At 37.7% G+C, this 16,194-nt stretch overlaps 1 protein-coding gene across 1 annotated transcript in view; it reads left to right on the plus strand.

Annotated features, from left to right (window-relative positions):
- The first annotated feature begins 595 nt into the window (after nt 1–595).
- Nucleotides 596–16,194, plus strand: part of LOC126198553 (dual specificity mitogen-activated protein kinase kinase dSOR1) — a 75,308-nt gene continuing 59,709 nt past the window's right edge. Inside the window, exon 1 of the mRNA XM_049934976.1 lies at nt 596–1,144. Coding sequence (XP_049790933.1) covers nt 1,041–1,144 — 104 coding nt within the window. The 5' untranslated portion in view covers nt 596–1,040. The remainder of the gene's footprint in view (nt 1,145–16,194) is intronic.

Raw genomic sequence — 16,194 nt, forward strand, 5'->3', positions numbered from 1 at the left:
TGTGGCTGGTTGCTGTTTTGAACTATAACCCTTATAATTGCACTACAGTCATTGTTCTCAGAATCTCTAGTTTCTACAAGATAACGTCAACCATTTTACAATGCACTGTGTAGATATGCAAAGGCGAGAAACACTAGGCTGGACAAATAGCTGTTTCAAACACGTTACGCGCGTCAGAATTACGGCAATATCGTTCCCACATGGTACGATTTGTCTGCGTGGAGTTGATTTGTGCTCACATATTTGAGCAATTTTACTCAAAACTCCAACATACCTATCTCGTATCTGCGCAAATCTCCAGTCCCTTCGCTAACCTACGCAAATTTAATGTGCGCAGGCTTTTGCGTGTGGACCGCCCTTTATATCTGGTTGTGACTTTTCGCTTTCACCAGCCATAGCGCCCTTTTTTTGTTGTTCTGCTGTCGTTGTGTTTTTGATTCTTTATATTGAACTCTCACGTGCTACTTGTAAAAATATGCCCCGTGGTATAACTAATCGGATACACAGAAACCTAGTTGTTTTTTAATGCCTGTATATCTGGATGAGTAATATCTGTGTGTTGGTGTCAGGGAGAACATCTTTGCTATTTCGCAATCGTTCGTAAATATTACAAAAAAAAAGTAGTAGTAGTTCTTGTGTTCGCACTGGCTGGAATGTTTACGATTTTAGTACTGTCACGCCGAGACAAATGCGTGGTGAATCCCGGTGTGTATGTTGCTTGAATAATACTGAACGGGATATGTTAAATGCTTGTATAATCTAGTAGTCGTAATATCATACGAATTGTATCTGTAAAGAATTTGTGATACGTCGCCAACATGGGCGTGTTACGCTTTTTACGTCGTGTGAAAGAATGAACCTGTGAGCGTGATTACCGCAAGTAATTCAACTACAAGAGCTGTCAGAGTTTTACAATTATTCAGGAGCAACATCTCGTATGTTGCGTGGTACAGGTTGGGATCCTCATTTACTTGTGGTGCGTATAGGTGTTGGGTTGAGGATCACTGTTAACCGACGACTAGCAGTCGGTTATCGTCAAAATGTCAAAAAATAAGTTAAATCTGACGTTGCCATCAGGCGCAATAGAAGCATCGCAGACAACACCGACCTCTCAGCCTACAGTGGACCCACCTGTTGTGCCAGAGTAAGTATAGTGTAATATAATAATTTTAATGGTGATTTTGCATTCCCAGCAAATTTATTGACCAAACTAAAAGGTCGACAGCCACTTGCTTGAACTAAAGTAGTGCTGCTACTATTTTCTTCAGCTCCAATGCATTTCGTAGCTTGACAAATAAAAAACATGTAACATAACTCAATATTAAAATAGGATGTGTATAGAACCTAAGAAACACTTTCGTCTACAAGATTATAATTTTAATCTTTCATATCTAGCTTTGTGTATCAGGACATAGTCTAACTGATCAAACAGTGAGAAAAAATATTTTCGTTCGAAAATTTTGTCCCCCTAAACTCGATAAGTGCCCATTTTAAATCTATTTTTAAGCCATTTATTGAGCATCATGGTTGTATGATACACAAAGTATATTGTTAAAATACACAAATGCCTGAGGATGAAATTCGTCAAACAATTACACTGCGGCATCATAATAATGTAAATATTGAATTGAATTTTTGATCTAGACATACGGACGTGTAAAGAAGTCAAAGATGTAGATTCAATTTAAATGTTGTGTAATGAAATGGGCTGACAGTATGAAAGACTTTTATATTATAGTGCTAACGCTAATAATAAAATAAGCTTATATACATGCAAAGTTAGATAGGCCAACCTTCAGTTTATGACAAAGAAGAATTGGACAGAACCAGATTCAAAGGAAAAGAAATGTAGAGAATTCACAACCAATGGATCTGTAATAAATTATACACCATTCCCTAGTCAAAGTTGTTCAAAGCTATTTATTATTGAATTTACACAGAGAATGTTTTTGTATCGTTTCTGGCATATCAGGCACACTTCTCCAAGTGTAATGAATGTACATAAACTTACTGTAGATTTCTGGATGGGAGTTACTGTTTCAGCAAAGACTATTATTACAGCTAAGAAGTGTACACTCTAGAATGTTTGTGGGAAGTATGTATGTCTGCAATAAGTCAGAAACAAATTGCATTGTACTGCAGTCAGGCTTTGTTACTGAAATTCTGCAGGGAATCTGTAGAGGAGCTTAGCCACTCTTACGTAGTACTGACAATGCAGTAGAATGGGTTAAAACTTCTAGGTAAAATAATTCCCGGAAGAATAACTGGAAGGTTTCAAGATATTTTTCAGCCATTTACATGAGTCAGAGTTGAAAGGGTATAGAAGAATTGGAAACAAAGGGTCCATATGCAGTACAGGAGAGAAGAGAGCACTGTGAATATTCTGTGCGGAATGGTGTGTTATCTTCTTTGTTAAATCTATTAGTTCAAGTTGAGTTTTTGAACATTAACTTTTCTACAAGTTGTACAATTCTGCTGTATCTTAGACTTAGACACGTGTAAAACAATTAGTTGATTTAGCTGAGTTGTAGACAGGCATTATGAAGAGACTGTTACATATGAGCTTTTGGTCAAAGCCATCTTCAGAAAAGAAAACACACACACGACCACTTTTGGACATGCTAACCAGAATGCAGCTTAAACATGTCAGATGGGGGCAACAGTCTGGAGTGGGGTAGGGGAAGAGGGGCATATCAGGGTGTAGGTGGGGGAGAGGAATCAAAGCTGACTAGAAGAACGTGCGGCTAGAGGTGGTAGGACAAGGCTGCCATGTGCAGTGTCGGGAAGCTTTGGGGTGGGAGGGGGGAAGGGTAAGAGCATAGCAAGTGGATTGGCAGAGAGCAGATCGTGCTGAGGGTGAGTGGACATGTACTGGAAGGATGTGATAGTACAGAGAGGGCACTAACAGTTGGGTGCATGGTGTGGGGATGATAGGTTACTGTAGGATGAGGCTGGAGGAGTGATTTTTGGCAGTGAAGAATATGTAGTAAAAATAGCTCCCATCTGAACAGTTAAGAAAAGGTGGTGATAGGGGGAAGAGTCCAGATGGCTTAGGTCGTGAAACAGCCATAGAAGTCTAGCAAGTTATGTAAAGCTGCATGTTGTGCCACAGGATGGTCTACTTTTCTCTTGGTCGCTGTTTGGCGGAGGGCATTCATTCTGGTGGACAGCTGTTTTGTAGCCATACCAATATAAAAAGCTGAGCAATGATTACAGTAGCGATGGTATACGGCATGGCTGCCTTTGTGGCTGGCTCAGCCTCTGATGGGGTAGAATAAGAATAAGACCATGACAGAACTGGAGCAGGAAGTGTTGGGCGAGTGGATTTGGCCAGGTCTTGCTTCTGTGAGGAGTTCTGATTGATTGGGAATGGCATAGGAATGGACTAGGATGTTGTGGAAGTTGAGTGGGTGATGAAACATCACTTTAGGAGGGGTGGGAAAGGTTTTGGGTAGGCTGTGATTGCCTATCATGTTGCACTGAAATTAAGATCACCTTATCCAAACCAGACTGTTGCTGCCGTTTGACATCTTTCAGTTGCATTCTAGTTAGAGTGGCCAGAGATAGTGGTCGTGTGTGCAAGGTGTGCTTTCGTGTGTGAAGGTATGTAACAGTCTTTTCATTATGCCTTTCTGGAATTCAACATGTCATCTTTACAGTCAGTAGCTACCCTTTTCTTAATGTTGATTTTATTCCAACATGGACTTTTCATTGTTTAATTCAGTTTGTATAACAGTGGGAATGTCAGAGCAAATAAAAGGTTTAGTTTGAAACATAGTAGGTTATTGGCTGCTCAGCTGAGAGGAGAGAGGTGGAGGACCTCTGCTGTAACTATCGATTGATATGTGGACACTATTATGTACAGTAAGCATTACAAACAAGAAAAGAATGGGAGCTTTCGAAATTTGGTGTACAGAAGAATGCTGATGATTGGGTAGATATATTTGACAACAAATCAGGGAGGAAGTAGCTCTATGGCGCAACTTGACTAAAAGAATGTGTAGTTTAAAGGATATGTCCTTAGCTATCAAAGAGGAGATAGTTTGATAATGGAGATGAATAAAGAAAATGGAGGACTTCAATACAGTAAGCATGTTCAAATTTATGTAGGTTATACTAGCATGGAGAGCTGCATCAAGCTTGTCTTTGGACTGGAGACTGCAATAACAGCAAAATGCAAACACAATGCTACAGGTATCGTGCAGTGGCAGAATTTCATGTCTTAGCACCATTTCTTAAGTTTTACAAAATCATAATATCCAGATGATGATCTTTTGTGGTCAGTCTACAATTTCAGTTACTGAAACCAAATACTGAATCCAGATAAGACAATTACAATTATATGAACTTGTAAGTAGTTTATTTTGCATCAATACACACTCCTGATACATGACATAATAGCCTTAATGAGTTAAGTAAGTGTAAAAATATTTTTGATTTGTCATGCTGATGAAATCTGTGATATTCTTTTGTCTTTTAGGAAAAAAGTAACAATTTCTGGATCAGGATGTTCAAACAGGTACACACTTCCAGAGTATAAACTACCTGTCATATACTGTCATACTATATTTGCCATCTCTTTTTGCAGCATCTCTCTTTCAGCATGAGTACAATCTAGTAGAGTTGAATTCAGCTTCGGTAATGAATGAGTAATTATTTTTAAGTATACCCCATATATTTTAAAACACTTATTTTGCTTCAGTACTTTCCCTTTGGCAACTTTTACTGTGTGTGCACTTTTTCTTGTCATTTTAGATCTGTAGGGTTCTGAAGACATCGGGTTTCTACTGCATTTATCTCTGTTTGGTGATAAACTTAATGATTAAACAATATTCTGTATGACAACATTGTGACAGACATTGTTGAATATTTACAATGTAGGAAAAGATAGATGGCTACTTACCATAAAGATAACACACTGAGTTGCAGACTGGCACAATTAAAAGATACTTTCTCATCCATAGCCTTTATTGGAAAAAGAGAAACACACCATTCACACTAGCAAGCAGACCTCACACACAGGTGACCACCAACTCGGACAGCTCAGGCCAGATTGCATTCTGGCCCGAGCTACCAGAGTTGGCAGTCATGTGTGCGTGATGTCTGCTTGCTAGTGTGAATGAATGATGCGTGTTTCTCTTTTTCTCAAGAAGGCTGTGGGTGAAAGTTTAAGTGTAAGTGTCTTTTAATTTTGCAGTCTGCTACTTAGCATGTTACCCATCTTTATGGTAAGTAGCAATCTATCTTTTCCTACATTGTTCATATTCCTGCCTGGAGTTTCCATTGCTGAATATTAGTTCATTTCTCTGTACTGTGTCCAGTTGCTTTATCATTGTATGAATGGTTAAATTCCTGTTGCATCAGAGGGTAATACTTACCACACCTCGGTAAAGGAATAGACCACATGTAGTGAGGGCTACTTGTATAGATGCCCAGTATTAAGCACAAACCATTTACATTGTGCCTTTACTGTTTGAAAGACGTGAAACTTGGTTCCTGTGTACTCTTCGTCCACATCAAAATTTGTATCTAAGAAAAAGTGCATATACTGTGTGTAAATATTACTTAAAATATATTTAACACCAGACCTTTTGTTCTTCTATAAACTTGATTCTTCATTATATTGGATGATGATTTGCATGATGTTTTGCTGAACACTGATCTTGAATTTATTTTTGTCAACCCTACTTTTGATAACAGAAGTTGTGTGCCAACAATATTGGAGCATTATTTTGCATAAGGTGCAGTATAAAAGTGCTGAGAGTACTTGTAGTCCAGTTTTTGTTTGTTGTTTGGTCATTTTGCTCTGTGGTCTGGCATAAGGTACTTCATTAAATCATATACAATCTGGCACATTATACGAAAGTAAGCTACTTATATGCAGAAAAAAGATGTATATCTTAAATATGCATACAGTGAAACCCAATCTTCTGATATTACATGTCTAATGACTTCTAGTTGTATATACATGTATACACCAGCAGTCACTTCTGTAACTTCACTCACATAATCAATTCTTTGCTATGCTCAGTTCTGATTATGCTGAAGCAATTGAAACAGCTCAAGAAACTTACATTCATATAAGTATATTCTTTTAAAAGGCTCATTTTTTGTCATTTTCATTTCTATTAGCAATGTACCAATTTTTTTTTTTGAGGTTGATATTGAGTACTGTTTGATGCATGGCCTTTCTACACACTTACATATGAAATCATTCTTATTTAAAGTTTTATAATTATAGTTTTAGTAATACTGTGACTTCCCATTTTATATTTGCTTGCACATTCTGCTGTCTCACGGTGGTGATCCTTTCTTTGTGTACTATTTAAAAATGTTGTTGTAGTTCTTTATTACATTCAAACAATGACATTTTAGACAGTGCTGTAGAATAAATTTCAGACTGACAAAAAAAAAAAAATCAGTGTGAAGGATTTTACATATCAGTAAAAAATTTCCATGTGTACGAGGTAACACGAGGTGCACATTACTTAACATTACCACCACAGCTCTAAATTTGTGCATCAAAAGTTACTGGTGTACGCATTTCGGTAGGACCTTACCTAGTAAAGTACCTCAGTGTACTAAACAAACTTTGGATTGAGATCAGCTTTACTTGTGCCTATGACTGGATTAAGTGTGCCTAAGTGAACTGCTGTTGAAGGATATTGCTTCAGAAAACGGAAGTCATGTGATTTAGCAGATCATTGCTGCACTTAATAATGGAACGCAATTGAACTTAACAATATCTGGAAAATTTGTTCAGAACAAAGTTGTCAGGTATTGCTCATCCAACTGTAAAAACTTATGTAAAACTTTTGATTATTTGGCATTCTAACTGTTTAAATTTGGAGTCCAAAAAATGTGTTAATGATTACATGTTGTAGATCTGTCTCAAAAACATACATCAGACAGTTATGATCATGTTGTCTTTCCAAGAGAATTGAAATCATTTTAGGTTCTTAGATTTTTCAGCTTCATGAGTTCATCAAAATAATGCAGTGTTTCAATGAATGTCGCACCTATCATCTTCTGTTGACTAATCTTATAACTTTATTTTAGATTAGGTAGGTAATTTAATCAAAATAAATTTAGTAGGCCGAATATCTACATTAAGAGAATATAAGAAAAATCAGGAGATGTAGCATAAAAATTAAGCACAACTTCTGTGCTTGTGAAGATGATTATAGACCTACTGACACAAAAAAAAGAAACAATTATTTAAGCACAATTCTCAAGCAAACAGTGGATTATGGTATAGGTGTGACAAAGACAAATTAAAAGAAAATCTGAAAATAAAACAAGGCAACTATGTAAGTGAAGGCAAGAGTTTTAAGAAAATTATAATAAAGACAGGATAGAGTCCTGTTAATTAAACAAATTGATTTGGAAATATCTTTGAGGAGATGTGAGAAGAAGCAAGAAAATTGGTTATAGAACTGATGGAAAACAGTAAACATATGTAGAAAACATATTTAAGATGGGTGGTGACATATCATCTAAAAGTGCACAGAAAATTGTTCAAGTAGTTCAAGATTTCTTTAAATGTTTCTTTAGTTGAAGAGGTAACTCAGAAAAACAGTTGGCTAACAGTGACAATAATGAAAGTCTGAACGTTAGGCCATATAAGATGTATGAAGCCGTGGACGAGGTACGTAGAATGGGAAGATGTGTGGAAGTGTTGCTGCATTTAAGATGGTTAAAACTCAAGGTGAAGAGCTGCAAAAGGAACTTGCAAAGTTAAATGCAGATTTTTAAAGTAACTGGTATCTTACTCAGTTTTGGATGTTCACTACATAGAATCTTAATTTGCAGATTTTCTGTGAAGGAAGACAATTTTAAAAACCCAGATCAGTACTGTACTTGTTCAATTTCACAAGAAAGGGCACTAAGAAGACAAAACATATCCATAGACATATCATCTCACTCCCCCCTGATGTACAAGATTCCACCAAATTTATCACCAAATGTACAGTAAAAGAAAATTAGCTTTTACTGAAACAAAAGAAAACCATGTTTATAATAATAAGTAGTACAGTGGTCCATTTGCAATGATGGAGTAGAATAACGAAAATTAATTAACACTTTGTGTGGAATTCACTTTTAACTAACTTTCAAGAAAATCAGTGCTAACAGCTCATGAGAAATAAGGTCTTACTGTAAGTTTTGATAGTATATTGAAGAATTATGTATCAGTGCTGTTGATTTTATTGAATTTCATTGGGTAGTACGAATTCAGAAAAGGAAGAAGTTTTAGGCAAGGAGATCCCATTTCACCAACACTGGTCTCGACCATCATAGAGGAAGTCTTCAGATCCGTAATCTAAAAATATGAACAAACAGAATACACTAATGAAACATACCTGAACCACTTTCATATTGTTTATGATTTTGTACTATTTGCCTCTGGTGCCGGTAAATAACAACTAATGGAAAAACTTTGAACAAGTTTGATGTTAGGTATGAAACTCAGTTACAATCAGATTAAAATAATGTATAATCACACCATCAAAAAGAAAATAGTATATATTAACAATTATGAACCAGTTGGTGAGATTTTGTATTAGGGCAATGGGCACGAGAGAGAGAGAGAGAGAGAGAGAATGTTCCGAAATGCTATGTGTCTGCAACAGTGTGTTATCAGTTTCTCTTTATAGTAACAAGACATGCGGTTGTATGTGAAAACCATTAAAAACTAAGGCGTGCATGGAAGAAGTGATTATGGCTATAATGAGTATAAAGATGCTTTCCCAGCTTAACTCCTGTATAGTGTTCGTCATTCTAGCAGAATGAGGGTGGGTGTTATTGTGGAGTAGCATTTCTTCACACAATCTCCTTCGCCATTATTGTTGGATTGTGACTGCAAGATGTCTCAGTTGCTGACAATAAGTTTAGCAGTGATGCTTACACCTCATGGAAGCAATTCATAGTGCCCCACACAATTGCTATTCCACCAGATGCGTAGCATTATCTTTTCTGGATGCATACTGGTATTCATACAGAGAGTTGCTGCTTTGGTTGGGCTCCAGTCATTCGTTTCATTTCCTTATATTAGCATAAAGACACAATTTCTAATCACCAGTAATGATACAAGATAGGAATGGTTGGAGTTGTTCACAAGCCAGTTGATGACAAGCAAGCAATGATACCCACTGATATTTGTGGTTTTGGCTTGGAACATGTGGTAGTCAAACACTTGATTTTTGAACCATCCCCATTGCATGAAAATGTTGCACAATGGTGGGATAGTCACAGTTCATCACATCTTACAGTTCTTGAGTTCACTAATGTGGATCATTGTGAATGAATGTGTTTAAATGATATGCATTAAACCCCGAAGGTCTTCTTGAGTCACAGCCCTCCTTGAAAAGAGAAAACAATTTTCTTGCTGTGAACTGTTCTGTGCATAAACTCGATACATGGCACAAATGTTCGTACCTGCCTCTGCAGCTGTCACCCCTCTTCTGAAGTCAGCAGACGGATATGTCGGAAATGTTCAGATTTCTTCACTTGTCACTCCATTTTCTAGTGTCCACAGCTCCACTCACCATCTCCAAATGATAAAACGACTATATTTAAAATCAAATAAAAAATTACAATCAATAAATAAACCCATAGCAACTAGAATACGAGCATGTAAAACAAAGACACTACAAACTTATGCACTAATCTAATATTTGGCATTTTAGTGGGTAAACCAATATCACCACACACAGTGAAACCTCCACAACATTTCTAACTGACACACAGTTAAACTGGAACGATCACAGAGACAATGTTGTGGGGAAGATGAACCACAGACTGTATTTTACTGGCAGAACACTTGGAGGATGCAGCACATCTACTGAAGAGAATGTGTACACTACACTTGTCTGTCCTCTGATGGAGTAGTGCTACACAGTACGGGATACTTACCAAATTTGATTGACAGAGGACATCAAAAAATTTTAAAGGAAGGCAGCTCACTTTGTATTATTTCAAAATAGGGGAGAGAGTATCATGGATATGATACACAAGTGGGGGTGGCAATCAATAAAACGAAGGTGCTTTTTGTTGCATCAAGATTTTTATCATGACATTTCAATCCCCATAGTTCTCGTCCAAAAGCAATAATATTTTGTTACCACCTGCATACATAATTTTGTTTTTGCTGCACACTATTTGAGAGGAGAATGATAGAGAAATAGTTTGAAAGTGCTTCGATGAACTCACTATTAGGCACTCAAGTGTGAACTGCAGTGCTGTCATACAGATGTAGATGTAGCTTCTGTACACCATAGCTTTTTTTTTTCTGTGACGCAAGAAAGGTTCTTACGTAGCAAGGTTAACATACAGCAAAACTGTTCTGCTCGTCAGCCAAGTGATAGCAACTGTTACATTGCTCCAGCTCATTTCATGCAAAGAGAAGATCTGAACTGTTTGGGCAACTTATGCAGTTTGTATGACCATCTGGTTTACTACAGATATGTGATTGCTCACTTTAACTTGATAAAGAGTGATGGATGCAGTAACTAAAATTATATTTGGAAGAAGCAGGGTTCACATAATCATCATTATCGTCGCCACCATCTGGCCATCCAGATTTAGGTTTTCTGTGTGTTCCTATTATGACGTTGGTCAAATTCCTCAAGGTATTTTGCCAGTCCTGGCTGGTTAGTAGTTTATTAACTAACAAGGGTTATTAGTAGTGCTTACACAACTATTGTTTATTGGCTGATAACCTTTATAGTTGTTGGATGGTCTGCACCAATGACGTGGAAAAGTTTCACGTGCATATGGTGAGCATCAAAATCAAGGATAGCTGCACCGAATTAGGATGTGAGAGTGTTAAAGTAAAACATTTAGTCCAGTCAACAAAGGAAAGTTAGTAAGACAGAATTGTGTAGTTGCAATTTATTTATTTATTTTTTTACAATTGTAGGAGGGAGTGTCATATACAACGTACTAAAAGTCCCCACCAGTGGGATGTGAGTCTGGGAATGGGAGAGGTGTTTAAAGGTCGCTATTTTATATTTCTCATGAATAACTTCAAAACCACCATTTCTAGCAGAAATATTTTCTTGTGCTATATTAAACTACATTCAATTTCCAACAAGAAAAATGCTATTCATTTTTCCTGTAGCAGTGATAGTTTCATGTTGCAATGGATGTAAAAATTTCAGATGATTAGAAACAGTGCTTATGGTACAAAATTCGTATTAATTGTGAATGAAATGTGTTAAGAAGAAATACTAAATGTGTGAACCATGTCGAAGTGCATAGAGCTATATTAAGGCATAAATTGTGTTTCGGGGGTGTAACAGGGTGGAGGGGGCAGGGGTGGAGGTTAGAAGCGTGAGAGGAGGTAGGTCACCAGATTGTGGTTATGCAATTCCCTCTTTTATAGGTCTGAAAACTGAAGAGCAAGCACTCTCTCAACTCCACTACATTAAGAGAAAAAACTGCAGGGTGTTTTAAACAGTTATTCCAAGTCTCTGCAGCACACCTTATGTCTCACTGGTGATAGTGTGCGCACATACCGAAGTCATGTTTATTTGCCAGAAAGTGTAACAACCCTACGTGGAACACAGATGTCACTAATAATACTAACTCAAGAAACACATGTGGACAGAATCTATGTAAATCTGTGCATGCTGTTCTACACTGTTAGAGAGGAAATTGATTCGTAATTATTCTGTATGGCAGTTGTAGCATTCTTCCACGAAATGCAACTTCCCCTATTAGGAGCGCTGATGGCTTTTCATTTTGCCTCCCCAGCATTTCATGTCCAGTTCTTGTACGTGAGCAGACAAAATAATTTTACTGAACTTGTGCTTATATATGGAATTAATTCCAGTTTGTAAAATGAGTACTTATTTGCACTTGTTAAGTGAGCTTATAAGTAAAATATGTTCCTATAAGCGATAACTGAAAAGTGTATAATTATTAAGTGTGATGTTGTCAGCGACTTTTTTAGCGTTGGGTGATGGTGTCACTTGATGTGGATCAATGAATGACCAGAAAGTTACTCAACTTCTCTCACCATTGGTTGTGCTACTGGTAGACTGCATAAATCTCTTACATTCAGGAGTTACTGGCACTTGTAGAGTGGGCTGCACTGAGTGCAGCAACTTAGCTCACATCCATGGTATATATTCCAATTTGAGTGTGAATATGTCTAAGGGAATGGGACTCATCATGTTCAAATCTAGAACAGCAATTGCTGTACATCTGTGCTTGATTTATGTTGAAGTATCTTAAGTTCCAGGTCACCTACTTCTGTTGCAGAGGGAGAATATTTAAGTCTCTGGGCCACTTCAGATGTTTGGAGAGCTAAGACTGGGGTGATGCATTTGATACCCCACGTGCTGTGAAAAGTATTCCAACCAATGTGATAGTGGAGACGGTGATATCTATTGACAGCATGGTATATTTCGGACAGGCTCTTCAGTATGGTAGACAGTTGACAGCTCCAGCTGTTGAGAATTTTCACATAATAGCACACTCAGTCAGCAAAATGAAAAACGAGGGTACTCGTAGCTGTTGGAAGTTTCCTTTCCCAGAAGAATGCTATAGCTGCCATACTGGAAGACTAAGAATCAATAGACCCCTTAGCAGTGCATCACAGTGTGCAGAGATTTATATAGATTCTGTTCATAAGTATTTCTTGTGTTAGAATTATTAGTAAATCATATCTGTAGTTCATTCAGTGTTAATTCACTTTGTGCAAAATAAACACTCGCAGGCATTTCTGTGCACAGCATTACCAGCAATTCATAAGGCGTGCTGCAGAGGGCCAGCATAAATTCATGGAACTCCATCTAGTTGCTTCTTGTGGCATAGTGGGATAGATAGAGTGGGGAATCACTTGCTCGTTCTTCAGTTTGCATACCTGGGGAATTGCATGATCACATTCCAGTGACCTACTTTCCCTCGCATTTCTACCCTCCACTAGTCCCCCATTCCACCCTGTTACATTCCCAGAATATGATTTATCCCGTACCTTCAAGTGGGCATGCCGTTTTTCATAATACAAGCAAGCACATGGTGTACTTTGTACACATGTAAAGAACAGCTGTCTTTATGTTACCAAGATAAACACAAATGAACAAAATTGGAGTTTGATCTTAGTTTAATTAAACAACGATAAAACAAACTTGCATTACATGAGCTAAGTCAATATTTAACTAAACAATAATAAAATACGCTTTCATTAGGTCACCATGTTGCCACGTATAAGTGTTTCCCAACACTAATGACCCACTCGAAGCATTGAACAGTGCAGCTGCATCATATCCCTGCAAACTGCGTATTTGATTACTAATTATCTCGTAGATGACTGTCTTAGTGTGAGATTATGCTGCTAACTTGGAACCTGGGTCATTTTCTTGCTCAGATCATAAATTTTTCCTCCTCTAGCTTGCTGTTTATTTTATATTACTGCTGCTCACTTGGATGTATGACCACACAATTTGTCGCAGTGTTAGCTGAATCAGTAATGAAGAAATAGGTAAAGGCTTGCAATTGTAGAACAACAGTGGAATGGTGCAAGGCAATGTTTTCTTTGATTTGACACTTTATATACAGGCATGCCTGCTTTAGCATTAATACAGCTTTGGTGCACTTAGATGTGATACGTATGTTTAGTATTTCTTCTTAACCCACTTCAGCAGTAAACATTAATTTTATACTATTAAACACTATTTTTAATAAACTGTGATTTTGTTTTCATCCCCTGCAATGTGGATCTATTAGTCTTAGAGAAAAATAAATGAGACTTTTTTTGTAGGAAATTTGATGTTTAATTTTACGCTCGGAAACATTTTTGCTGGTAGCCACAGTTGTTGAGTTATTCAACAAGAACTTAAAAAAGTGGCCTTTAAACATGCCCCCAGGTGGACACCCACACCCCATGTGTGGTGATTTTTAGTGTGTTTACATTTTCTTGTCATTTCTTCTCTTAAAAACTTGAGGCAGCATCCCCCATGATGCATGAGATGCTGAGCTCATGAGAATGAAAAGACATTGCTGTTGTGCACTATAGATCTTGGCAAATGATTTTCTTACAAAAGCATTTCATTGTGCTCATCTATTGCAAGGTGACAGTATGTTGTTGTTGTCCCCTCCCTTTAATAACCACTTCTCTGAGTCGTCTGAATAGTTTTTAATTCTGTAGTATGCATTACTTATGAAGTATGCTTAAGCTGCCTCTCCTAACAATTGTGCTTTCACTACTTCACTACTAAATTCAAGGAAGGAAGAAAGATCGGGTTTAATGTCCCGTCAATATTGAGCTCATTAGAGACGGAGCACAAGCTCGGACTGTGTGAAGGATGGGGAAGGAAATTGGCTATATCCTTTCAGAGGAACCATACCAGCATTCACCTGGAGCAATTTAGGGAAATCACAGAAACCTAAATCTGGACGGCTGAAGTGTCGTCCTTCCGAATGTGAGTCCAATGTGCTAAATACTGCACCACCTCTCTCGGGCAAATGTACTTTAGAAATCTTTTCATCTCCTTGGACATTTGATTATACAATTTTAATTGCTTGTATTTATATGCTCTACAGGTTGATAGATGTACTCACTTGGCGCAGTAAGGATATCCAGTTTTTAAATAGATCCTTACAATCAGACCAAAAAATAATTTTAGTTGTTACTCTTACTGACATTTCCTGCAGTTAAAAATTGTGTGAATGTTTTGTGCTTTTGATCCCCAGAAAAGACTCCCATAATTAAGAACTGAGTGTATGCAGGAATAGTATCTCACCACAAGTCACTGGCTGTTACAATCTGATGATAAAACCCCAAGAACATGACATGCTGATGACATTCTTCTTTCCAATTTTTGTGTGTTCAGTCCATGTTCATTGAGAGTCAGTATTCATTCCTAAAGACTTTCTGTTTGTTACTTAAGACATATATTTATCACCTACGTTTAATGCAACAGAGTTGATTTCCCTCTGTATGCTGAAGTGCATGTTGTTTGTTTTCTTTATGTTCAAGGTTAATTTATTACATGCTGCCCAAATGTAATCATTCTTGAAGATTTCATTTGCTTTCCCCGATAAGAGCTGTGGTGTTATATCAGTGACTTTGATACTGCTGTCATCAACAAAGAGAACTTTTTCTCTATGTCTTACACAATGTGGAAAGTCACAGATATATATTAAAACTGGACAAAATGCACTATGCTGAGAAACACCTATATTTATGTTTCTTGTCTGACAGTTGTTTTACTAAAACAAATTAACAGCAACAGACAAGGAACTACTTTCTTGTTATTCCTTTTGCATGTAGTGCATCTAGCTTGTTTAGTAGTTCACAGTAAATGATAACAGCCAAACAGTTGCAGGATAAAGATTTATTAAAATCCTTGACCACGGTTTCGGTATATCTAAATATACAGGTAACAGAATAGTTTGTTTGGAGAACTTCCACCATTACAATTTGCTGATTTCTGATATACTGATGTTGAACTTTGAGGTATCTTGTCTCAATTCTGCAACTGCGCTGGTACCCATGCTTGAGCAAAATTATGCTACAGATTTGCAGATTGGAAATTTTCTTTCACCTGAATATAAACTTGAGCCCCCCCATGAACCATGGACCTTGCCGTTGGTGGGGAGGCTTGCGTGCCTCAGCGATACAGATAGCCGTACCGTAGGTACAACCACAACGGAGGGGTATCTGTTGAGAGGCCAGACAAACGCGTGGTTCCTGAAGAGGGGCAGCAGCCTTTTCAGTAGTTGCAGGGGCAACAGTCTGGATGATTGACTGATCTGGCCTTGTAACAATAACCAAACCGGCCTTGCTGTGCTGGTACTGCGAACGGCTGAAAGCAAGGGGAAACTACGGCCGTAATTTTTCCCGAGGGCATGCAGCTTTACTGTATGATTAGATGATGATGGCGTCCTCTTGGGTAAAATATTCCGGAGGTAAAATAGTCCCCCATTCGGATCTCCGGGCGGGGACTACTGAAGAGGATGTCGTTATCAGGAGAAAGAAACCTGGCGTTCTACGGATCGGAGCGTGGAATGTCAGATCCCTTAATCGGGCAGGTAGGTTAGAAAATTTGAAAAGGGAAATGGATAGGTTAAAGTTAGATATAGTGGGAATTAGTGAAGTTCGGTGGCAGGAGGAACAAGACTTCTGGTCAGGTGACTACAGGGTTATAAACACAAAGTCAAATAGGGGTAATGCAGGAGTAGGCTTAA

Source organism: Schistocerca nitens, chromosome 8 (assembly GCF_023898315.1).
Source record: "Schistocerca nitens isolate TAMUIC-IGC-003100 chromosome 8, iqSchNite1.1, whole genome shotgun sequence".
NCBI classification, from domain to species: domain Eukaryota; kingdom Metazoa; phylum Arthropoda; class Insecta; order Orthoptera; family Acrididae; genus Schistocerca; species Schistocerca nitens.